This window comes from Ovis canadensis, chromosome 13, assembly GCF_042477335.2.
Source record: "Ovis canadensis isolate MfBH-ARS-UI-01 breed Bighorn chromosome 13, ARS-UI_OviCan_v2, whole genome shotgun sequence".
Taxonomy (NCBI): domain Eukaryota; kingdom Metazoa; phylum Chordata; class Mammalia; order Artiodactyla; family Bovidae; genus Ovis; species Ovis canadensis.
Genome location: NC_091257.1, coordinates 81228313 through 81252131, shown reverse-complemented (window position 1 = coordinate 81252131; position 23819 = coordinate 81228313). Strand labels below are relative to the sequence as shown.

At 51.4% G+C, this 23819-nt stretch overlaps 1 protein-coding gene across 2 annotated transcripts in view; it reads left to right on the top strand.

Annotated features, from left to right (window-relative positions):
* The window catches only part of MTCL2 (microtubule crosslinking factor 2), a 70924-nt gene that overhangs the window by 20441 nt on the left and 26664 nt on the right, over positions 1-23819 (top strand). For both annotated transcript variants that reach the window (XM_069548518.1, XM_069548517.1), the window contains exons 2-5: positions 1597-1821; positions 8848-9006; positions 21188-21250; positions 21908-23092. In XM_069548518.1, coding sequence (XP_069404619.1) covers positions 1597-1821; positions 8848-9006; positions 21188-21250; positions 21908-23092 — 1632 coding nt within the window. The remainder of the gene's footprint in view (positions 1-1596; positions 1822-8847; positions 9007-21187; positions 21251-21907; positions 23093-23819) is intronic.

Below are 23819 nucleotides of genomic sequence, written 5' to 3'. Positions count from 1 at the left end.
AGGGGAAGTGAAGGGCATCTGGGAACTGATGTCAGAGGTGGTCAGGAGCTGCCTTGAGGAAGTGAGGTCACCCCCCTCAACCCAACCCCCTCCACTTAAAACCCAAGCTCAGATTCTTTTATTTCGGTGGCTCTCCTGGGTCTTCGTTGTTACGCACAGACTGCCGTCTCTAGAAGCAGTGCACGGCTTCTCACGGTGGCTGCTCCTGTTGCAGCGCACGGCTCGACAGCGCAGCGTCTTCAGTAGTTGTGACCCATGGGCTTAGTTGCCCCACGACATGTGGAATCTTGCCAGACCAGGGATCAAACCTCTGTCCTCTGCCTTGGCAAGCAGTTTGCCCAGCCTCACCTTTCCCCTGTAGCCCCCCTGGCCACTTTGCTGTGTCCTGATACACTGAGCTCTTTCCTGCCTTAGGGCCTTCACACACACTCCGCCCACCCCTCTGTCTCATGGGTGTTCCTTCCGCCTCAGCTCTAATGTCCCTTTAGGGGTGGCCTCCCCAGCCATGTCCTCTAACATAGCACGTTCCCCCATCACTCTATCATATTACCCACATGTTTTGTTTTGGGTTTTTTATCTTCATAACTCTGAACAGTATCTGAGGGGTTTTTTAATCTGTCCATTGACAGTGTGTCTAGCCAGTGAGACTTGGGGCTCCACACAGACGGTACAGAAAGGGCCACGTTCGTCTTGGTTGCCATGCTCCTTCCTCACTCCCCTGCTTGCACAGGGCCTGGTATGCAGTTGGTGCCCATAAATGCTTGTTGAATGAGCCCTTTTCTGCTTCCCCAGTGTATTAGCTTCCTGTTGCTGCTATAAGAAATTACCAGAACTTTAGTGGTTTGCAGCAATCCCAGATTATCATCTTACAATTCTGAAGATCAGAAGTCTAAAAACCAAGGTGTTGGCAGGACTCCATCCCTGTAAAGGCTCTGGCGAGAGTCCATTCCCTAGAGGCTGCCTGCCTCCACTGGCCCTCGGCCCTTTCTCCACCTTCAGCATACATCACCCCAACTTCTACCACATCACTTATTCCTGCTCTGATCGCTTTGCCTCCCGCTTTTTTCTTTTTTTTAAATTTTTATGCATTTATTTGGCTGCTCGAAGTCTTAGTTGAGGCACACTGGTTCTTCAGTCATCATTACAGCATGCACGATGTATCTTTATTTTAGTTGCAGCACGCGAACTCTTAGCTGAGGCATGTGGGATCTAACTCCTTGACCACAGATCAAACCTGGCCCTCCTGCATTGCGAGCATGGAGTCTTAGCCACTGGACTACCAGGGAAGTCCCATACCTCCCTCTTATATGGATGCTTGTGATTACATTAGGTCCACCCAGAAAATCCATGATAATCTCCCAATCTCAAGATCCTTAATTTAGTTAGATCTGTACAGTCCCTTTGCCATGTAAGGTGACATATTCAGATTCTGGGAATTAGGATGTGGGCACTTGGGGGGGTTCATTGTGCAGACTACCACTCTCAGACCCCCCCTCCTCCGAGGGGTGCCTAGGACAGTGTCAAGTATGGGTTGTGCTCAAGCACTCTGGCCACTGCCACAGGGCCCAGCGACCTGACCTCTCGTCCCCTCTGCAGGATGAGATCGAGGAGCTGCGGGCAGAGATGCTGGAGATGCGGGACGTCTATATGGAAGAGGATGTGTATCAGCTGCAGGAGCTGCGGCAGCAGCTGGACCAGGCCAGCAAGACCTGTCGCATCCTGCAGTACCGGCTGCGCAAAGCTGAGCGCCGCAGCCTCCGGGCTGCCCAGACCGGCCAGGTGGACGGCGAGCTCATCCGTGGCCTGGAGCAAGACGTCAAGGTGAGCCTGGGCCCCTCCCCAGTCCTCAGAGGTGCCCCTGCTGGGCGGGGTGGCGGGGAGGGTCCTGAGCCCGAGTGGGCCTTGGTCAGCTCACTCCTTGTGTGTCCCTTGGGCAAGTTCCATCATCTCTATGCATGTCAGCATCCTCATCTGTAAACGGGGATCCCTGATGAACTGATAGGCCATCAATATGAATCCTCCCAACAGCAGCTGTCGTGTGAGTCACAGCCACACACCTGGTGCTGGGCTCCATGTTGTCTCTACGCAGTTCTGTGGAAGTTTTCTTTCTTATGCTGAAGGAGAGTAGTGAAGGTCTGGAATTGGATGAGGCTGGTTTATATCTTGGCCCCAATATGCCCTAATTTTATGGTTTTGAGCAAGTCATCTGTGTTTCAGTTTCCTCATCTGTAAAATGGGTGTAACAGCAGCCCATGCCTCACAGGGCTTTATGAGATGAGATGAGATCAGGTAGGTAAGAGGTCACTGTGTTAGCTACTATTGTTATTCCCATTTTTCTGGATGAGAAAAGTGAGGCTCAGGGAAAGGAAATACCTCTCCAAGGTCACAGGACCCACTGTGTAGCTGGCAGAGCGCACGCTCATCAGCCTCCCATGCTGGCTGCCTGACCTCACTGTCCTCGGCCTCAGGGAGCCAAAGGATGGCCTGCGGTCTGGCGTGGGGAAGAGTCTGCCTTACCTGACTGTGTGAGCCCAGGTCTGGGGACTGAGAAATCTGGGGGACCTCTGAGCCGAGGGTTGAGGCACAAGAAAGAGTGTAGGAGGAAGAGGGCCCCTCTAAGGGAGTGAAGAGTGAACACCAGCCCCAACCTGGACTTGGCATCTCCCATTGTCTTGCACGAGCCAGGTGCATCAGGTCTGCTGATGACGAAACAGAGCTCAGAAAGGTTATATCTCCAAGTCCAAAGTGCACCAGGGACCTCCTTGATGGCCCAGTGGCTAAGACTCTGCACTCCCCAAGCTGGGGGCCTGGGTTCAATCCTGCACGCCACAACTGAACATCTGGCAGACTGCAACAAAGATCGAAGATCCACGTGCCACAACTGAGACAGAAAGCTGCCAAATAACTAAATACAAATACTTTTTAAAAAATCAAGAATGAAGTGCTCCTCGCTATCTGAGAAGGCAGCTTCTGGGATAAAGTTACAAAAATATTCAAATTCCCAGCATCGGATTGAGAGGGTGGCGGGTGAAGGAGAGCCCTAGAGGCTTAGAGGAATCTGAGTTTGGGTCCAGGTAGTTGGGGCTTTCAGGCAGAGACCCAGAAAAGTCAGCCTTAGATGAGGAAGGCGGGGAGGAAGGCTGGAACTGGGAGCAGACTGGCTGGGTGGCTGGTGCCTCCATGGGAGGAGCCGGGAGCAGCTGGTGTGTGTGCAGAGTGTGAGCCGGGAGGCCCCTGGAGTCTGGGCAGGGGGGAGCGGGCCCCTTCTGTTGAGATTTGAACCAGCCAATCGGCAATCAGCTTGCCCCTTCCCTCCCTCCTCTCCCTGAGCCTGCAGCTGGGGCACTGAGCTCATCCATGCCGGCCTGGACTGGACAGCTCTGGCTGCCTCCCTCAGTCCCATGTGCTGGGGACGTTCTGGGGTGTTTCTCGGAGGTTCTCAGAATGCTGACTTCCCTGGTATTGCCTGGGAGGGCTTGATGGACTTAAGTGTGGGGAGGACTGCTTGCTGTCTGGAAGGGACGCTCTGATTTCTCAGCCAGCAAGAGCAGACTGGCATGGGGCCACTTCTTGGGATCTCAGTTTCCTCTTCTCTTAAATGGCGGGCTTAGAGCAGCTGAATCTTCAGGGCTTTAGCAGCTCCAGTGGTTTTAGCAAGCAGGTGGACTATCGGTGTGGGTGCTGTGAAAGAAACCTCAGGCCTTGGTCCTCCCTCTCCCCCTGCGCCCCCAGGCTCTCTCACTCTTTGCTGGTTCTCACAGTTGGCAGGACCCCACAGAATCTTGGCTGGAATGTTGTCCATCATGAGGAGGGCAGAGGTGGGCGCAGAGACCTGCTCTGCCACTTGCTTGCCCTGTGGCTTTGGGAGAGCTGCTTTGCAGCCTGAGCCTCAGTTTCCCCGTGTGGAAAATGGGGGTGCAGCAAGTCTCTACGTGGAGAGAATTTTGTGAGGATAAAATGAAATAGTGCAAGTAAAGAGCGTGCTGAGTGCAGGCGCCAGCTCAGGACACTCCCCCAGCAAATAAGTAAATGTTGGTTGGGGTGTTACTGTTATTGTTCAGGAGAAAAACTTAAAGGTGGGATGAATGGCTTGGCCAGGGCGAGGAAGTGGGTGAAATCTCAGCCTCCCTGGATGGATAAATATAGCCTGGCGGTTTGTTTACCATGCAGATTCCCAGGCCCCAGCCTCAGGGGCTGGGATCCTGTGGGAGGGTATCAGGTTCCAGGAATCAGGGATGAAAATTCCCACCTGAAGAGACCCTTGTAGGGGGCCCCAGGAGATACCAGTAAAACATTTCTTAGAAGCAGTTGCTGGAGAAAATGTTTTGGCTTTGGGTTTACTTCCTGGTGACTTGAGCAGGTTTCTTTCTCTTTTTGTGCCTCAGTTTTCTCATCTGTACAATGGGGGTGACATTCCCTCCCTCCCTGGGTTCTTGGGAGCGTGTAGCCACACTGAGTCCACATGCTGCCTGGACATGGGATGTTCCTCAGTGAGGGCTCCCAGCCCCTGCCCTGAGGATTCAGTGTGACAGAGACGCCTTAAAGCCTTAGGCTTAGGAGCCAAGGGGCCGATGAGCGAGCTGGCTGTGGCCTGGAGGCTGCCAGTTGCATTTGGCAGGAGCCAGGCCCCAGCGCTGTAAACAGTGACCTCATGGCTGAGAGCATTTGTTTGTGCTGTGGGGATTTGCCCTGGTTTCCGGAAGCTGCAGCTGCGTCGCCTCCTGTAGTATCTCAGTCTCCCCAACTTGGGGATAGTTGGGAGGGTCGTGAGGGGATCACATGAAATAGGCAGGTGGGGCCCTTTGAGCCCCTGATGCTGTGAGCACATGTTGTGCTTTAAAAAAAAAAAAAAAAAAATATATATATATATATATATATATTTAGCTTTTGGCTATGTTGGGTCTCAGTTATATGGGATCTTCCTTGTAACTCCCATGGGGATCTTGGCACATGGGATCTTCCTTGGGATGCATAGGCTCTATAGTTGTGCCTTAATGGGTGGGATCTTATTTCCCTGACCAGGGAGAGAACCTGCATCCCTTGCATTGGAAGGCAGATTCTCAACCACTGGACTACCAGGGAAGTCCCTGTGCTTATTATTAATACTTTTATTACCGATATTAACACAATGTGTTTCCAAGTTTCAGGCCAACAGCAGGCTCAGACTGAGAGCAAAACTCCAGAGCTGACCCACCTGATTTCAAATCTGGTTCTGTAGCTTCCTAGTGTGTGACCTTGGACAAGTGACCTTTTCTTTCTGAGCCCCAGAATGGGGATGATAAAGTACTTCCTGAGGGTTGAAAGGCACGTGGTGTGCGCTCAGGGAGTGGCCTGATTCTGCCTGCTTACCTGTGGGAGCCAGGGAGCCAAGGGCCACTGAGACTCAGAGAGGGGAAGGGACAGGCCATGGCAGCAAGGCTCCCGCCCTCTAGACGTGTGCTCTCTGTTGCTGTGGGCCTTCATCAGGGGCACCGGGCTCTGTGGGGATCTGAGATTTGTCCACACTGGAATTCTGTAAGCTACCTGGCACTAGGCCTTCTTTACAAGGCACCCCTGGGGATAGAGAGCAGATGGAGAAGGGGTTTCCTGGCGAAGGGGACAGAAGGCAGCTGGGGACTCAGGGAAGGGATGAAATCCACAGAGTCAGTCATGGACCCCAGAAGATCCAGGAATCCACACTGATCATGCCTTCTTGGTGGGGAGTGGGTCACCTGGTTACCAGGTTGAGGCCTTGGTGGGAATGGAGTGGACCCCAGGTGGAGAGGAGCTTGCCCAGGTGGGAGTGTAGTTGGGAGAGGAGCCCTGGGTCCCCCCCAGCAGTTGGTCCCTCAACCCTAGTCAGGGACACAGCCCCCTCTGGACATTTGAGGGTGTGGGTGGTTGGGGGGTGCATCCCCAGCCAAGTTTGGCCAGGTGCAGCTCCCCGTGTGTCAGTTACTCACTCCTTCATTGCCTACCACCCATTTTGCTTGTTGGAGTCTCAGATCTGTTTGTTCATCCAACAAGCACTTATTAGGCACTTAGTATATGCCAGACTCTGCACTGCTACCAGGATAGAGAGATATGAAGGAGTCCAGACATGGCCTGGATTCTGGACCTCTGTGCTCCACCACTCCTGCCTCCTGGGGGCTAAGCAGATGGATGAGTGAGTGAATGAATGAATGAAGTATTCATCAGGACAGGGGCTCACTGGGTGACCTCACAGCCTAAAACTTGGGACCAGAGCCAGAAGCCTGGGGCTGAATACCTCTAGCAGAAATACTGACCCTAAACTCAAGAGTGAAGCTATGAGATGTTGGACCAAGTTGGATAAAATCAGTGCGCAGAGGTGAAGCGGTAATTTTAACACTGCATTACAAATTCATTATTCTTTTTTTGGCCACACCATGTGGCATGTGGGATCCCTGACCAGGGATCGAATCTGTGTCTGCTGCATTGGAAGCTTGGAATCTGAACCACTGTACCACCCAAAAAGTCCCCCAAATCATTGTACTTTTGAGTACCTGCTATGTTTCAGCCATCAGCCCGAGCCCTGTGTTGTTTATTCCCCACGGCAGCCTTTATGACAAGGCGCTGCCATCCCCTTTTACCGATGAGCAAACCGAGACTTCAGATGGTTAAAAAAACTCCTGTCCTGGGTCACACACCCAGTGAGGGCTGAAATTAGGCTTGAAGCCAGTTTTGCCACCTGCAACGTCTTTGTTCTGCTAGTGAGAAATTGCTCACCCCACTTTGTGGAGGGGCAAGGTTTTGGGGGCCTAGAGAGACTGTGGAAGGAGCCTGGTGGGCCGGCTTCTGGCCGCCCTTAGAGATCTTCAAGGGTGGAGAGAGGCAGTGGGCAACGGAGGGAGGAGAGAGAGGGAGTGCTGAATTTCCTCTCTGGCTGTTGTTTTTCCTGGCCTGCCTTGCGCACTGCCAAGGGGTCTGTGCTGAGCTGGGCCTGGGCCCAGGCAGAAGGCAGAGCCAGGGAGGGCCCTCTTCCCTTCCGGCGGGGAGGAGGTGCCACGGTCATTTCCGAGACTGGCAGGCCCGAGGCGCTGGGCTGTCTGCCTCATTTATCCTTCTTGCTGGCAAAAGTCCTCATACCCCTTGTGGAGTCCTGGCCACACGGCCCTTCAGCCAAAGCCCCCGAGGTCCCCCCAGCTCGGCCCACACTATCTCTGTTAGCAGGTCATTTGTGCTCTGAGCCTCTTATTTCCTTGCCAGCAAAATGGGGGCAGAATTGGGGTGAAGACGGGTGAATCTGGCCCACAGCAGGTATCAACACATGCCGGTGCTCAGTCCTCTCAGGGGCTCAGAAGGGCCTCCCTTGGGACTTCCCCGGTGGTCCAGTGGCTAAGACTCCATGCTGCTAGTGCAGGGGCTCCGGGTTCGACCCCTGGTCAGGGAACAAGTCCTGCATGCGGCAGCGAAGACCTGGAACAGCTAAAACACAAGAATACGAAAGAAGAGAAAGAAGGCCTTCCTCATTACCAGAGACCTCTTCTTACCCTTTCTCCCCCACCATCAGGGGATAGGACAGCGGGTGTCCTCAAAGAAATGGAGCGTTGTTGCCGCAGAGCCCTGGAGTCGGTGACCTGGGGTTTGTGGCTCTGTCAGCTCCTCCCGGAGGGATGACCTGGACGGCTGCCCAGCCTCTGTCATTTGGGGCATGTTCTGTATCCCAGACAATTGGAAACAGGCCTCGGGGGCTGTGTCACACTGTGACCCCCAGCAAGCCATGCCCTCTCTGGACTCAGCCTCTCCCAGCAGCCGCCACCACTCACCCAGTACTCACTGTGCAGGCCCTGGGCCAAGCCTTTGGTGCAGCAGCTGATTCAGGCCTCCTGTGGGCCCGTGAGGTTGTGCGATTATTATTACACCCGTTTTGTAGAGAAGGAGACAGAGGCAGAGTAGAGAAATGATTTGCTCAGGAATATCTGCTGGTCACTGGCAGAGAAAAAATGGGGTTCAAAGGGCTTTATGGGAGCCTATCTTGCTCTGGGTTTCCCCTCTATGTATTATTATTATTTTTTATTTATTTGGCTGTGCTGGGTCTTAGTTGCAGCATGCGGGATCTCTTTAGCTGTGGCATGGGAACTCTTAGTTCAGCGTGTGGAATCTTGTTCCCTGACTAAGGGTTGACTCTGGGCCCCCTGCTTTGGGAGCGTGGAGTCTTAGCCACTGGACCACCAGGGAAGCCCCTCCCCTCTCTTTAAAGTGAGCTTCTGGGCCTTCCCTGATGGTCCAGTGGCTGGGACTCTGCCTGCCGGTGCAGGGGACTCGGGTCCAATCCCTGGTCAGGGAGGATTCCACACGTCGCAGGAGCCCAAGAGGCACATCTGCGGAAGCCCGTGTACCTGGAGCCCGTGCTCTGCAAGAGCAGCCCACGACCGCAGCTGGAGAGCAGCCCCTGGTTTCCTCAGCTGGAGAGCGCGCGCACTGAAGGCCTCGGGCAGCCAAGACTAAATAAGTACATTCACATGTACGTAAACAAAAATGAGCTTCCGGTCCTGCCATTGGCTCTTGAGAGAACTGGGCGAGAAGGTGGATGGGAGAGGCTTTTGGAAGCATTAAAAGATCCAGATAAATGTAAAGGCACTGCTAAGGATAGACAGGGCCTCTCACTTTCTAGGGGCTGGACTGTAATGTGAACACAGGAAGCATAGGGTTCCTGGGTTTGGGTTTTGGTTCTCCCACTTCCTGGCTGTGTGACCCTTGTTGAGTTACTTGACCTTTCTGTGCCTCAGTTTCTTCCTCTTTAAGTGGGGGTGATAAGAGTAACTGCCTGCCCTGGGGTTGCTCTGTGGCCAAGGTGGGATGGCCCTCAGCCTGCTCACACGCTGCTTGTCACTCGCCTTTGCTCAGGTCTCTAAAGACATCTCAGTGCGGCTGCACAAGGAGCTGGAGGCGGTGGAGAAGAAACGGGCGAGGCTGGAAGAGGAGAATGAGGAGCTTCGGCAGCGGCTTATTGAGACTGAGCTGGCCAAGCAGGTGCTGCAGACAGAGCTGGAGCGGCCGAGAGAGGTGAGGGTCCTGTTCTACCTGGCATGTGGTGGCCCCACCCCAGCCAGTGTCTCTGAACCTCTGTTCTGCACTCTTAGGCCATCCTGGCAGAGCTGTCTATTCATTCACTGGTCCAGCACGTGCTCCCTGAGCACCTCCTGTGAGAACTGTGTGCTGGACACCAAGGACACAGTGGTGCTTGAGAGACACCTGGCTCCTGGCCTCCAGGAGCCCAGAGGCCAATGAAAGAGACAGCTATTCATCAGAGGAGCACAACTGGGTGGGAGATTAGCTGAGAAAACATGCAGCAATGCCCAGCCTAGAGCCCAGCCCTCTGCGCCTCAGTCTCATCATCTATAAAATGGGATAGTAATACTTCCGAGTCATCAGAAGGACTAAGTGGGATACATTTTATGGATGTGCTTTAGGGACGGCCAGGCGCTGCCACTTGGTATAAAGTCACTGCTGGGGCTGGCCTCTGACTGGTGTCTCAGCACATTTTTAGGACACAGCTGCTTCTTGAATGTGACTCCAGGCACCAGGCTCTCTGTCTTTGCTCAGGAGCGCCCCTCCCACCTGGCAGCCCATTCTTCCTCCTGCCGTATGTTAGGTGTACAACATGTTAAGCACCATGCCAGACACTTTCTATAATAGGCCCAATGAACTTGTGATTGTACCCATTTTATGGATGGGAAAATGGCCCCGAGGGAGGGAGGAATATCCTCCAGGTCAAGTAGGGCCCACTGGGGTGCACTGATTGGGAACCACCAGCAGAGGCGATGCCTAAGGGCTGGAATCTTCCAGAAGCCAGCGCTCTGTGTCCCAGGCAGCCCGGTTGCCTTCTGGCCCCAGCTGGGCCTCAGCTGTCTCACTGCTCCTGAGGCATCCTAGGATCGAATGTTGTGCTGGGGCACAGGCCTCATCTTCCCGGGGACAGGCATTCCAGCGTTCCAGGACACACCATGGCCCCAAGGCCAGAGCAGTCCTTCAGCTGCCCTTCCCGCTGGGTGTGTTGGTGTGATGTGCCAAAGGCTTCTCAGAGAGGAGAGGGAGGTATGTGCTGCTCAGGGCTTCCCAGGGTGGGGTGGGGGCCCCCTTCCCTCAGGCAGCCTCCTGTCCCCCATGACCTGGCCTGGCCTGGTGCCACAGGGCGCCGTCTCCACACATCTCATTGTTGCCACCCTTCATAGTGAAAAGGAGAGACCGTTTCAGAAAGTGCCTTGGAGGTCAGGCTGTTCCCATTGTAAAAGAGGGGGAAAGGTTGAGACAGAGTGCTCAGGGCTGGTGCACTAGGATGACCCAGAGGGATGCGATGGGGAGGGAGGTGGGAGGTGGGTTCAGGATGGGGAACACATGTATACCCATGGCTGATTCATGTCAGTGTATGGCAAAAACCACTACGATACTGTAAAGTAATTAGCCTCCAATTAAAATAAATAAATTAAAAAGAAAAAAAGAGGGGAAAAGGAGGCCCAGGGAGGGAGAGCTTGCCTGAGGTCACCCAGCCTTTCCTTGGCTGAGATGTGGCTGAGACCCTGAAGCCACCTCCCCTTCCTAAGCCTCAGTTTCCTCCTCTGTGACTTCAGGATAGTAACAGTACCTAGCTCACGAGGTTCATGATCAGTCATAAGATTCATAACCAGAGAACACTATGAAGAAGTTAGAAAGAATAAGGTAATATGGCAGTTCCTGAAAAAATTAAACACAGAGTCACCAAATAAGCCAATTCTACTTCTGGGTATATACCCCAAAGAATTGAAAATAGGGACATGGACAGATATTGGTACCCCCATATTCATAGCAGACCTCCCTTGTGGCTCAGTTGTAAAGAACCCCCCCTGCCAAGCAGGAGACCCAGGTTCGATCCCTGGGTTAGAAAGATCCCCTAGAGAAGGAAATGGCAACCCACTCAGTATTCTTGCCAGGAGAATTCCATGAACAGAGGTGCCTGGTGGGCTGCAGTCCCTGGGGTCGCAAAGAGTCAGACAGGACTGAGCACCTAAACAACAATGGCATTCATAGCAGCATTATTCACAGTAGCCAGAAGGTACAAGCAACCGACATGTCCATCAATGAGCAAAGAAATACGTAGTATGTACTTACATTGTATGTGTAATCCTAAGAAGGAATGTGATTCTAACACAGGCTACAATGTGGGTGAAGCTCGAGGACATTGTGCTCGATGAAATAAGCCAAACACGACAGGACAAGTATTGTATGATTCCACTCGGATGAGATACTGAGAGTAGTCAGATTCATAGAAACAGAAGTAGGTTGGAGGCTATCAGAACCTGGAGGGGGGAGGGTGTGGGGAGTTATTGGTTACTACATACAGCATTTCAGTTTGGGGTGATGATAAAGTTCTGGAGGTGAGAGGTGCTTATACCATTGGATTGCACACTTGTAAGTGGTTAAAAACGGCAGATTTTATGTTACGTATATTTTACGATCATAAAAGGAAAACATGGTTAAAATGGTAAATTTTATATTAGGTATACTTTCCCATGGTTTTTTGTTTTTGTTTTTTTCTTTCTTAAAGGTAGATACATATGCACTAATGTGGAAAGATTTCTAAGGTACATTGTTAAGCACAAAAAGGAAATGATAGAACCATCATTGTATGTTGTGCAATCTCGCTAATCATTTTGGAGACCTGTACAGAACAAACTGGTTTTGAAGCATATGTGTCTATGTGCAAAAATGCATAGCCTGGAGGAAAATCTGGAGAAAAACCCGCCGAACTCAGGTGTTAGAAGTGGTAGGAGTGGGGTAGAGAGTGACCTTTGCTTTTTACTATATGACTGCTGTAGTTAGGGGTGTTTCTTAGGCAGGGCATGGTCATTATTAGTGAAATTTTAAATAAAGTCAAGCATGTTAAGAGTCCTTTGTGGGGCCTGGCACACAGTAGACGCTCAAGAAACACTGGTTCACTTCCTACTTATTTATTTGGCTACAGCAGGTCTTAGTCGCGTCATGCGGGATCTTTTGTTGTGACGCATGCACTCTCTAGTTGTGGTGGACGGGCTTAGTTGCCCCGCAACATGTGGGATCTTCGTTCCCCCACCAGGAATCGAACCCGCGTCCCCTGCATTGCAAGGTGGATCCTTAACCACTGGACCTCCGGGGAAGTCCCTCACTTCCTCTTGAAGGTGACATCAGCAGGGTTGGTTTAGCCTTCCCTGATGTCCCTTGGAGTCTTAGGATCTGGGCAGGGAGGCGCGGCCCTGTGTTTATTGGCTGATTGCCCTCTCCCCCCTCCTTCTCTTTCCTGATATGGTTGCTATGGAAACAGGGGTCCCTTAGCAATTCTGCCAGAGCTGCTCTAGTCCCATCATTGAGATCTGCCTTTGCCATCATGACAGGTTGCTGTGGCGATGCTGTCACCCGACTGGGAACAGGAGCCCTTGGCCTGAGCTGATGTGGTTGCTATGGAGATGGCACTTCGCTGGAGAGAAGGGAGGGTGGCCTGCCCAGCCGTGTTCGGCAGTGACACTGTTGCCAGCTGGATTGCAGCTCAAAAATCGTAATAGCAGCCCCCCAATGCCAATCCAGTATCACTCCCCTTCTTTGTATTTTAGGCAGAAAGCCAATATCAATGTTGATGGGATTTATTATAATGTAGCTGCTGTGTCTGAGCGCTTACTCTGTACCAGGCGCTGCACTAAGCATTTTATGACTGTCTTCACATGGTGTAGCCAACAGCCTCCCAGGGTACATAGTGATTTTTGTCCCCATTTTATTTTGTTTTCTTTCTAGCCATGCTGTGAGGCTTGTGGGATCTTGGTTCTCCCACCCAGGATTGAACCCGGGCCCTTGGCAGTGAAAACTCTGAGTCTTAACCCTGGACATCCAGGGGATTCCCATTTTGTCCATGTTTTATAGATGGTACTCCTCTTGGCAATTGTTTAATTGCAATATAGTCTACATACCATAAGAGTCAGCATTTTATGTGTTTATTTTGGCTTGTGGGATCTTAGCTCTGTGACCAGAGATTGAACCCAGGCTCTTGGCAGTAAAAGTGTGGAGTCCTAACTGCTGGACCACCAGGGGAAAATTCACCATTTTCAAGTGTACAATTCCATGGGTTTTAATATATTCATAATGGTGTGCAACCATCACCGTTATCTAATTCTAGAGCATTCTGTTGTCAACAGTCACTGCCCACTGCCCCCTCCCTCCAGCCCGTGGCAACCTCTCACGTGTGAGAGTGTGAGTGGCGTAGAGACTCTCTGTCTCTATGGTTTTGCCTGTTGTGGACATTCCATCCAGATGGAATCATGCAACGTGATCTTTTGTGACTGACTTTTTTCACTTAGTATCATGTTTTCAAGGTCTATGTTGAGACAGGTGTCAGTACTTCATCCCTTTTCATGGCCATATAATAAGCCTTTGTATGGAGAGACCACAGTTTGTCCCTTCATCAGTTGATGGATATCGGGGTTGTTTCCACTTTGGGGGCTGTTATGTACTAATGCTGCTGTGAACCCTTGTGTACAGGTTTTCGGGTGGACACGTTTTCAGTTCTCTTGGGTGTATACCTGGAGTGGACTTGCTGTATGTAGATGGGATAGGAGAAAGGACTCTGCATCTTTCAAAGGCACGCTGACTCTCATGGCAATGCCCCTGTGCTCCTTACCCCATCCAGGGGCCTTCCCGGAACCCTGCTGTGTTTCAGGACCTCTGAAGGGGCTGCTTACTCCAGTGAGGACCTCCTTCTCTGGCCCGGGCTTCTTGGCCTGATTCCCACTCTTATGGGGTAAGAAGGGCATCAGTTCACCTGGGTTCCCGTCTCTGTCTGCTGGATTCATCATCTCGTGCAGCCCTGCTATGGCCTGTGTGCTGCAGGACAAACTTGAACTTGGAGTCACATGGGCCTGGGTTTGAATCCTGGCTTTGCCACTTATTGGCAAGTAACTGTAGCACTGGGCAAATCGTGTAACCTTTCTAGTGCTCAGTTTGTTCATTTATAAAATGGGGCTATGAATCCCTGCTTCTTAGAGGTATTTGTGAGAACTGATCAAGACAAAGCAGGTAAGGACTTGATCAATGCTGGTTGTTGGTATTGCATCAGCACCCTGACAACCTCTATGGTGGCTGTGGTCCCAAAGAAGTATTTCCCTTAATCTAATAACTATGCTTCTGGCACATGCCTGGCAATCCAGTGGTTAGTTCTCCACTTCCAATGCAGGGGTGCAGGTTTGATCCCTGGTCAGGAAGCTACAATCCCACAGGCCACAAGGCGTAGCCAAAACATAAAATTTAAAAAATAAGTCATAAGTAAATATGCTTCTGCTGCCTCTAGCAAGAAGCTCTCCATATCAGGCTGCCAGTTGCCCACAGAAGGAGCAGTTAAGTTGCAAGACTGCGCTTGCAGTTGGCGGCATCTGTCCCAGTGATTTGATCTGGGACCCTTGTCAAACCACTCTCTGTTTCCTCCTCCCCAGTGGTCTCCCCCAGCCAGGAACCACACCCACTCTCTAGCTTCTTCAGCCAAGAATGCCTCAGTCTTTGAGATGCACCCTAACCCAGATCCCCCTCCACCACCACCACCACCACTCCGGAGGAAATTTCATCCACACAGCACAGTCTGTGTTTTCAGGAGACCTTTCCAAACATCCCCTCTAAACTGGGTGAAAATCTACCCAACTGTTTTGGCAGAAGGCTCATTTTATTCCTTGAAGGTTGGTCTTTGTTTCCTGGCAGGATGGAGGGTGTTAGCAGGCAGGGGGCTGCTGCAGTTGTGTTCGGCAGCCTCTCCAGGGCAGGCTGAGGGGCGCGGGCACCATCCTGGTCTCCCCAAGAAGGGAGAGAAGGGCAAGTGGGGACAGAGCTCCTGCTGCTACTAGGAGCCGTAAGACCAACGATGCTTAGAGGCGCCACCCTGGCTGCCCAGAGGCAGCCTTGTGCGTTGCTCTGTGGGTGGGGAAGCCCCCTGCTGCTTGCCAGCCAAGGAATGTGCCCTTGGGGTCCGGTACATGTGACTGGCATTCCTGTGGGTGCTCAGGCGTTGTCCTGCCCCACCCCGCCCCATCCCACCCTCCAAGGCTCAGGAACAGAATGTCTGCCCCCGGGGGCTCCACAAAGGGGCTCTGACGGCCCTGGCTCCCTGGAGGGAGTCCCGCCTGACCAGCTGCTGCCTTGCAGAGGGGAGGAAGGTCTTTGTGCTCTGTGAGCCTGCCTTGTTTTCCCTCCAGAGCCTCAGAGCACTGTGGGAGCCCACGTGGCTGAGATGGGGTTGGGGCAAGGTCCGTTCCGTCCAGAAAAGACTGGAGCCACTCTGGTCCTGAAAAGGTTTCCTGCTTCAGCCCCTCTTCTCTGCCCACCGCCTGCACTTTCTTTCTTTTTTAAAAAAAATTATTTTTATTTATTTGGCTGCACTGGGTCTAAGTTGCAGCATGTGGGATCTTTACCTGTGGCTTGTGGGATCTAGTTCCCTGACCAGGGATTGAACCCGGGCCCCCTGCATTGGGAACCTGGAATCTTAGCCACTGGACCACCAGGGAAGTCTTGCCCTCCCTTTCTGGTGGGCACTCAGAGCTCCCCCTCTGCCTATTGAAAAGGCATTCATGACTTTCCTCGGGGAAAGTACGTTAAAAAAAACAACAAAATAAAACCCTTTACTGTAACTTTCTCCTTCCACCTGACAGTTAACATATGCTTAGTAGAGAAAGACTACAAAATACAAGGAAGCCATAAGGAGAAAAAGTTTCACCTGTAGCCCACTATTCAGAGGGAATTCCTCTGAGTAATTACCAGATTACTATTTGGGTCGGAGTTCTTTCCAGTCTGTTGTATTTCCGGTATGTTTTTCTATGTGTGTGCACACATATTGAAATGTACATATGCATTTGTTTTGACTAGAAAAGTAATACAAGGTCAGTGAAACAAAAATTTCATTACAAAAACGCATAAATGCATGCCTAGCATACCTCTAAGGCTGGACACGGCAGACTCTGGTTGCCTTGGTTGCCTGGGGTGAAACAGCCGGTTAATGGGTTCACTGTATTCCCTGATGCTGGGAAAGATCGAAGGCGGGAAGAGGAGGGGACGACAGAGGATGGCATTACCGACTCAATGGATATGAGTTTGAGGAAACTCCGAGAGTTGGTGATGGGAGGCCTGGCGTACTACGGTCCATGGGGTTGCAAAGAGTCGGACACGGCTGAGCAGCTAAAGTGAACTGAACTGTATTCCCTTTTGGATTTTTTTGAAGTTAAATGAATGTGAGTATGCTCTTCAAAATATAAGAAATGATAAAAACCATATATAAAAGAAGAAAGCCTCCCCTAACCACTTCCCTCAATTCGATGCCTCATTCAGCCTAACCCATGATTTGTTTTAGTTTGTGCCTTTTCAGGCCTTTCTCTGTGCTTTACAGTGTATAGTTTTTTCTGTATGTACTTTTCAAAATAAAGATGGGATTATGTTATAAGCACAGTTTCTGTAACATACATGATAATGTAGCATGAACACAGGCTGTCTTTTTAAATGCTGGATGTTTGGGGGTTTTCTTCTGCTTAAGGTGCTCATTATAAAAATCAAAGATCACAGAGCCAAGTAAACATAGGAAGGAAAGAAAGTCTAAAAGAACACCATCTATTTCAGTATTTTAAACACAGAGCCAGAGGTCTAGAAGGAGCTCCAGCCAACCTTTGGCCGTGGTCACCCTCAGGAGAATGGGTGGAGGTATAAACAGGGGGACTCCTGCTTTGTCAGCATAGTATAGGTTTACAGTGAGAATATAGCTTTATGTATTAATTTACTTTAAAAAAATTATGTAATTTTTAGAAACCTTTAAAGAGAAAACTCTGGTGGACTATGTCTTCGCTCCTCTCAAAAACACGTGGGGGAAGAAAGGTGAAAAGTGTAGCTTCTCTGTACTCTCCTTGTTTTCAGCTGGGTGTATATTCTTTAAATCATATCCCCCCACCAGGCACACGCACACATGTATACCCACATACACACACACACGAGTCTTATTTTTATAAAGATGGTAACACGTTCTAGTTTTTTAAAAATAATTTTATTTCTGTATTTATTTTTGGCTGTGCTGGGTCTTTGTTGGCACTTGGGCTTTGCTCTAGTTGTGGCAAGGGGGGCTCCTCTCTAGTTGTGGTGCGTTGGCTTCTCATTCCAGCGGCTTCTGTTGTTGCGGAGCACAGGCTCTAGTGTGTCCGGGCTTCAGCAGCTGTGGCACGTGGAGCCCAGCCTCAATGGTTCTGGTGCAGCTACTTCGTTGCCCCACGGCTTGTGGGATCTTCCCAGATCAGGGATCAAACCTGTGTCTCCTGCATAGGGAGGTGGGTTCTTATCCACTGAGCCATCAGGGAAGCCTGCCTCTGCTGCTGCTGCTGCTAAGTCGCTTCAGTCGTGTCCGACTCTGTGCGACCCCCAGAGACGGCAACCCACCAGGCTCCCCCGTCCCTGGGATTCTCCAGGCAAGAACACTGGCGTGGGTTGCCATTTCCTTCTCCAATGTCCCCCTCTAGGTTGTCTTAAATAACAGCTTTCTTGAGATATAATTCATTTACCATAAAGGTTGTCTTTTTAAAAGGGTAGAGTTCAGTGGTTTTTAGAGTACTCAGAGTTGCACAGCCATCACGGCTAATTCCAGAACATCTTCATCGCCCTGGAAAGAAACCTCAAGCCATCAAGTCACTCCCCACTCCCTCTCCCTCCCTGGCAACCACGAATCTACTTTTGGCCTTTGTGGACTTGCGTCTTCTGGACTTTCATTCTGTAAATGGAATCATATGCGATGTGTCCTCTTGTGACAGGCTTCCTTCACTCAGCACAGTGTTTCAAGCGTGTTGTAACATCAATCAAGACTTCATTCTTTCCCATGGCTGACTAATATTCCCCCGGGCGGATATACCATGTTTTATTATCCATTCATCAGTTGGTGGACATTTATGTTGCAGGTTTTGTTTTACAGTTTCCTTCCTTCTGTCTCAGAGTTTATCATGTCAGTGAATTTCACTCTCCCACTGCCCTTTTTAATGACTTTAGGTTTTATATCATCTCAGTCCTTTATATGTGATGGCTGGGACCTCTCAGTGCCTCCGGGAACCCCTGGCTCCCTTCCTCCAAGAAGTCTGCAGTAGTCATTTAATCTGTAGCTCAGTTTTGTAGATGATGGAGTGGAGTTTCTGGGAGAGGAAGTGGTTCACCCAGGCGTCCCACCTGAGTTCCCGGACCCACCCATCAGCTTGTGATGTGAAAGTGAAAGTGTTTTATGCTCAGTTCTGTCCGACTCTTTGCGACCCCATGGACTATAGCCCGCCAGGCTCCTCTGTCCATGGGATTTTCCAGGCAAGAACACTGGAGTGGGTGGCCATTTCCTTCTCCAGGGGATCTTCCTGACGCAGGGACCAAACCCGGGTCTCCCGCATTGCAGGCAGATTCTTTCCTATCTGAGCTACCAGGGAAGCCCAATACGCTTGTGATAGGCAGGCCCAGATCTGCAACCCTGACCACTTGACTCCAGAGCCCCCACCTCACCACTGCGGGAGGGGGTCTCTCTCTGAGCATCCCCTTCCCAGATCTCTTTTGTGGGAGGAGCTCTTTGGTGGAAAGACTTGTTTGGTGACCCTCACCGCCTTCCCTACTCTTACCTCCTAGCTTTTGAAAGATTCCCCCATCAGCCCTTCTCAAATACTGCCTTCCTGCTCTTGGGACCCAGCGTCTGAAATATCAGCCTCTGCCTTCCTGCCTCATTTACATTTCAAAAGGTCTCTTTAGGATTTGATTGGGCTCTAAGATAAACTTAAGAGCCTATCTCGGGTTCATCTTCCTCCTTAGCTCTGTAGTTCCAACCTTAGCTGCACATTAGAATCACCTGGGAAGCTATTTAAAAATACTGATGCCTGGGACCTACTCAGACCAATGATGTGGGAATCTCTGGGGCTGGGATCTTGGGTATCACTTTTTAAAATTTCCCCTAGGTAATTCTGATTTGCCCCCAGGTTGAGAGCCACTGTGCTGAGTCCACTCTGGTTTCTGTTGAAGAAGGTACATTTTCTCTTTCCAGGTTTTTGGAGCTAGAACAAGAGTTCTGTCCAGAACTGGTCCCAGGTCAGCTCTGGTTTTGCTGTGGGACCTTTCTCTTGCCTTCAGTAAAGAGAAGGTTCTCACCTCCAGGGGTGGGGTGTGAGAGGTGGCGGACAGGAAGCACATGTATTCAAACTACTTGGAAGCATGCACAGAGATTACCTGCCCGATTTAAAAAGTCAAATGCAAACCAAAAGTGGTTTTATACTCCACTAAGTGAAATACTCACTTCTCTCAAGGGAAGACGTGTTCAGTGGACTCATGCCTTTGAGTGACTTTTTTAAACACTGAGAAACTTCAGAAAAGATGATTGTAACAATTCCTCAAATTCCCCTCTATAGAATTTGTGCCATTTTGCGTTCTTGCCACTGATATTGAGTGTTCCTGTTTTTCCATCGCTTCATCAATAGAATGTGTTGTCAGATGTTTGGATTTTTGCCAATCTGATAGGTGAGAAATTGTATCTCAGTGTAGTTTTAATTTGCATTTCTCTTCCATGAATAGGGTGAGCATCTTCCTATGGTTGGAGCCATTTACCCTTCTTTGCCTGTGAACTGGTTTTCATCTCTCTAGCCCATTTCTCTGTAGGTTTGTTGGACTTTATCTTGTGACTCTTTTTATATATTTAGGATATTAACCATTTGTCAGTGTCATACACTACAAATATTTTTTCCCAGTCATTTATATTTTTACTTTTCTTAGAGCATTTCTTTGCCCCGGGTAGAATTTGCTTATCTAATCAAATGTATCAATTTCTTCCCCTATTGCTTGTGTATTTTTGTGTGTGTGTGTTTTTTTTTTTTTTTTTTTGCCTCATTGCGCAGCCTGTGAGATCCTAGTTCCCCCAACCAGGGATAGAACCCTTGCCCCCTGCACTGGGAGCATGGAGTCTTAACCACTGGACCACCAGGAAAATCCCTGCTTCTGTGTTTTTGAATCATGATGATTATCAGAGCCTTACTTTGCTTTAATCTGCACGAAAACCTACCATTTACATTGTAAAAAAAATAATCAGTTCCCCATCATTTCTAAGCCTCTTATATAATTATGATTTGTTTTACCATATTCATTTTGTTTATTAATGTGTGTTAGTTGCTCAGTTGTGTCCGACTGTTTGCGACCCCATGGACTGTAGCCAGGCTTCTCTTTCCATGGAATTCTCCAGGCAAGACTGGAGCAGGTTACCGTTCCCTTCTCCAGGGGATCTTCCTGACCCAGGGATGACAGCCTGGTCTGCCACATTGCAGGCAGCTTCTTTACCATCTGAGCCACCAGGGAAGCCACCTAGAGTTCCATGTAAAAGTGATATCGTATAGTATTTGTCTTTCCCTGTCTGACTTATTTCATCTAATGTAAGAGAAATATTACTGTTTATTAATATCCACTCTGAATTAAAGTTCTCACTACAATGCCAGTTCCTTGAGCTCAGGATTCCCCCTGAGATGGAGATTTGCATGCAGAGGCTTATGGAAGTGTCCTCCTGGAATAACGCCATCAGAGATGGAGGCAGCAGGAGAAGCTGAGTTGGAGAGCATTCATACTCGTGGCCTCAGCTGATCCCGTGGGGAGCTCTGGAGCTGGTGTGGGAAGAGGGCATGGACTAGTCATTGAATGTGGCTTCCCCCCCATTGCCCCCTCGCCCCCACAGGGAGGGCACAAGACCTTGGATGAGGTGGTTGCCCTCAGCCAGTGACCATCGCTGGAAGGGGGACTAGAGGAATGTTCTAGTACTAAGGGGAAGATCTGGGCATAACACTCCAATATCCCCCTGGGTACCCTATCTGTCCCCTTACTCTGCCTGGCACATGATGGGTGCTCAGGGAGTCTTTGGTGAATGAATGAAAGACAAACAAGAATGGAAACCCAGATTTTCCAGGTCTTGGGCTCAGGCCAATTAGATCACAATTCCGGGGTGGGAGAGAGGGGAGGAACCCTGGGCAGGTGAACCTGGCTCTCCATTTGCAGTCACTGGGTGGTCTTAAGGCTCCTCTAACTCAGCAGTTGGCGCTGCTCGAGGCTGGCCATGGCTGGGCTGGGCTGGCTGGGGAGGGGAGGGGAGGGTTCTCAGCGGAACCCTGGCTGCTGTGACTGCTCTTGGATGAGCATCACCCTTGTGAGCTTTCAGCTCAATTTATTTTTAATCCTCATCCAGCACTCCTTGAAGAAAAGAGGAACGCGCTCCCTGGGGAAGACCGACAAGAAGCCTTCAGTGCAGGTACTTCTGGTCAGCCTCCACAGCCGCAGGCGGCATAACCCAAGCGGCAGGTTTTAGTCTGAAGGCCCCTGGCTTAACAAGTGGCCCGAGGAGTCCCCAGAGGTGTCCACCCCTCCCCTGTTTCTACTCCGTCCTCCCCTTGTTCATTTTCTTTGCTTTGATGCCAGCTTTACTTCTCCAAACTACACCCTGAACCCATGGTTCTCACATGGTCTGCTCTGTATAGTGCTGTCTGTAGCACAGGTCAGGCACAGAATACAGTTAGTCTCGAGTGGTTCTGGATGATCAGGGTGTCAGGCACTTTTTCTGTATTGTCTCCTTTCATTTTCTTCATGGTCTGTTGGGGGCAGTGTTGTTGCCCCATTTTACAGATGAGAACACTGCAGTAGCAATGGTAGTAGTACTAGCAGCAACAGTCACCCTGACAGAATGTCACTTACTCCAGGAAGCCCTCCTGGATTCCTCAGGCTGCTATATGTGTGCCCCATTTGTGTGCTGCGTCCACCTCTCTGCCTCCCCTCTGGACACCCAGTGCTTAAGCGTCAAGACTCTGTTCCCAGCACCCAGTAGTTAGAGTTCCCCGAAACGGTGTAGCTGAGCCTCCCAACACTAACTTTCCTGGCTCCTGCCTGTTCCCTGTTCCCCGTCCGGCCCCAGGAGGACAGCGCGGACCTGAAGTGCCAGCTGCACTTTGCGAAGGAAGAGTCGGCGCTCATGTGCAAGAAGCTCACCAAGCTGGCCAAGGAGAACGACGGCATGAAGGAGGAGCTGCTCAAGTACCGCTCGCTCTACGGGGACCTAGACGGCGCCCTGTCGGCGGAGGAGCTGGCTGATGCCCCCCACTCGCGGGAGACGGAGCTCAAGGTGCATCTGAAGCTGGTGGAGGAGGAAGCCAACCTGCTGAGCCGCCGCATCGTGGAGCTGGAGGTGGAGAACCGCGGCCTGCGGGCCGAGATGGACGACATGAAGGATCACGGCGGCGGCTGCGGGGGCCCAGAGGCCCGCCTGGCCTTCTCCGCGCTGGGCGGTGGCGAGTGCGGGGAGAGCCTAGCCGAGCTGCGTCGACACCTGCAGTTCGTGGAGGAGGAAGCCGAGCTGCTGCGGCGCTCCTCCGCCGAGCTGGAGGATCAGAACAAGCTGCTGCTGAGCGAGCTGGCCAAGTACCGCTCGGAGCACGAGCTGGACGTGACGCTGTCGGAGGACAGCTGCTCGGTGCTCAGCGAGCCCTCGCAGGAGGAGCTGGCGGCCGCCAAGCTGCAGATCGGTGAACTCAGCGGCAAGGTCAAGAAGCTGCAGTATGAGAACCGCGTGCTCCTCTCCAACCTCCAGCGGTGTGACCTGGCCTCCTGCCAGAGCACACGGCCCATGCTGGAGACGGACGCCGAGGCTGGCGACTCCGCCCAGTGCGTGCCAGCTTCCCTGGCCGAGGCCCCGGGGCCCACGGCCACTCGGCTCTGCCGGGCCCGGGAGGCCGAGGCCCTGCCGGGGCTGCGGGAGCAGGCCGTCCTGGTCAGCAAGGCCATCGACGTCCTGGTGGCCGACGCCAACGGCTTCTCTGCCGGCCTGCGCCCCTATCTGGACAACGAGTGCGTCGACTTCCGGCTGCTCGAGGCCCCAGACAACAACAGCGAGGGCCCCAGGGACGCCAAGCTGATGCACGCTCTCCTGGTACGGCTGAGCCTGTTCCAGCAAGAGCTCAACGCCTTCACGAGGAAGGCGGACTCGGTCCTCGGGGGCCCCGTCAAGGAGCCTCCGGAGCCCTTCTCCACACTGCCTGCCTTGAGCTCCCAGGGTCCCTCCAAGGAGATTCTTCTGGCCAAAGACCTTGGCTCAGACTTCCAGGTAAGAGGTCCCAATCAAGGGCCCTATTGCTTTTTTCCCCCCTGGCCGCACTGTGCAGCAGGCAAAACTTCTCTGATCAGAGATCGAACCCACGCCCCCTGCAATGGATGCGTGCAAAGTCTTAACCACTGGCTGTGCTGTGCTAAGTCGCTTCAGTCATGCCCAACCCTGTGCAACCCCATGGACTGTGGCCCGCCAGGCTCCTCTGTCCCTGGGATTCTCCAGGCAAGAATACTGGAGTGGGTTGCCACAGCCTCCTCCAGGGCAGCTTCCCAACCCAGGAATCGAACTGGCCTCTAAGTCTCCTGCATTGGCAGGCTGGTTCTTCACCACTAGCACCACTGGGAAGCCCCTTAACCACTGGACCACCGGGAACTCCCCCGTAACTTTTTATATATTTGTGTATATACACACACACACACATATATAAACCTTTTACTGAACCATATCATACAGAGAAGCACACAAAACACAAATGGGCAGCTTAATGAATTTTCCCAAGGTGAGCACACCCATGTCATTATCGAGATGACAAGAACCCCAGCAGCCCCTCCACAGGTCCCCTTTTAGCCACTGTCCCCACTCCCAAGGGTAACCCTTCTCTCAATTCAGTTCTGTCTTTGAACTTTGCATAAGTTGAATCACACAGAACACACTCACCTGTGCCTGACTTCTTTCACTCACCATTAAGTTTGCTGTCTCAGGTAGAAGTAGTTCCGAGTATTCT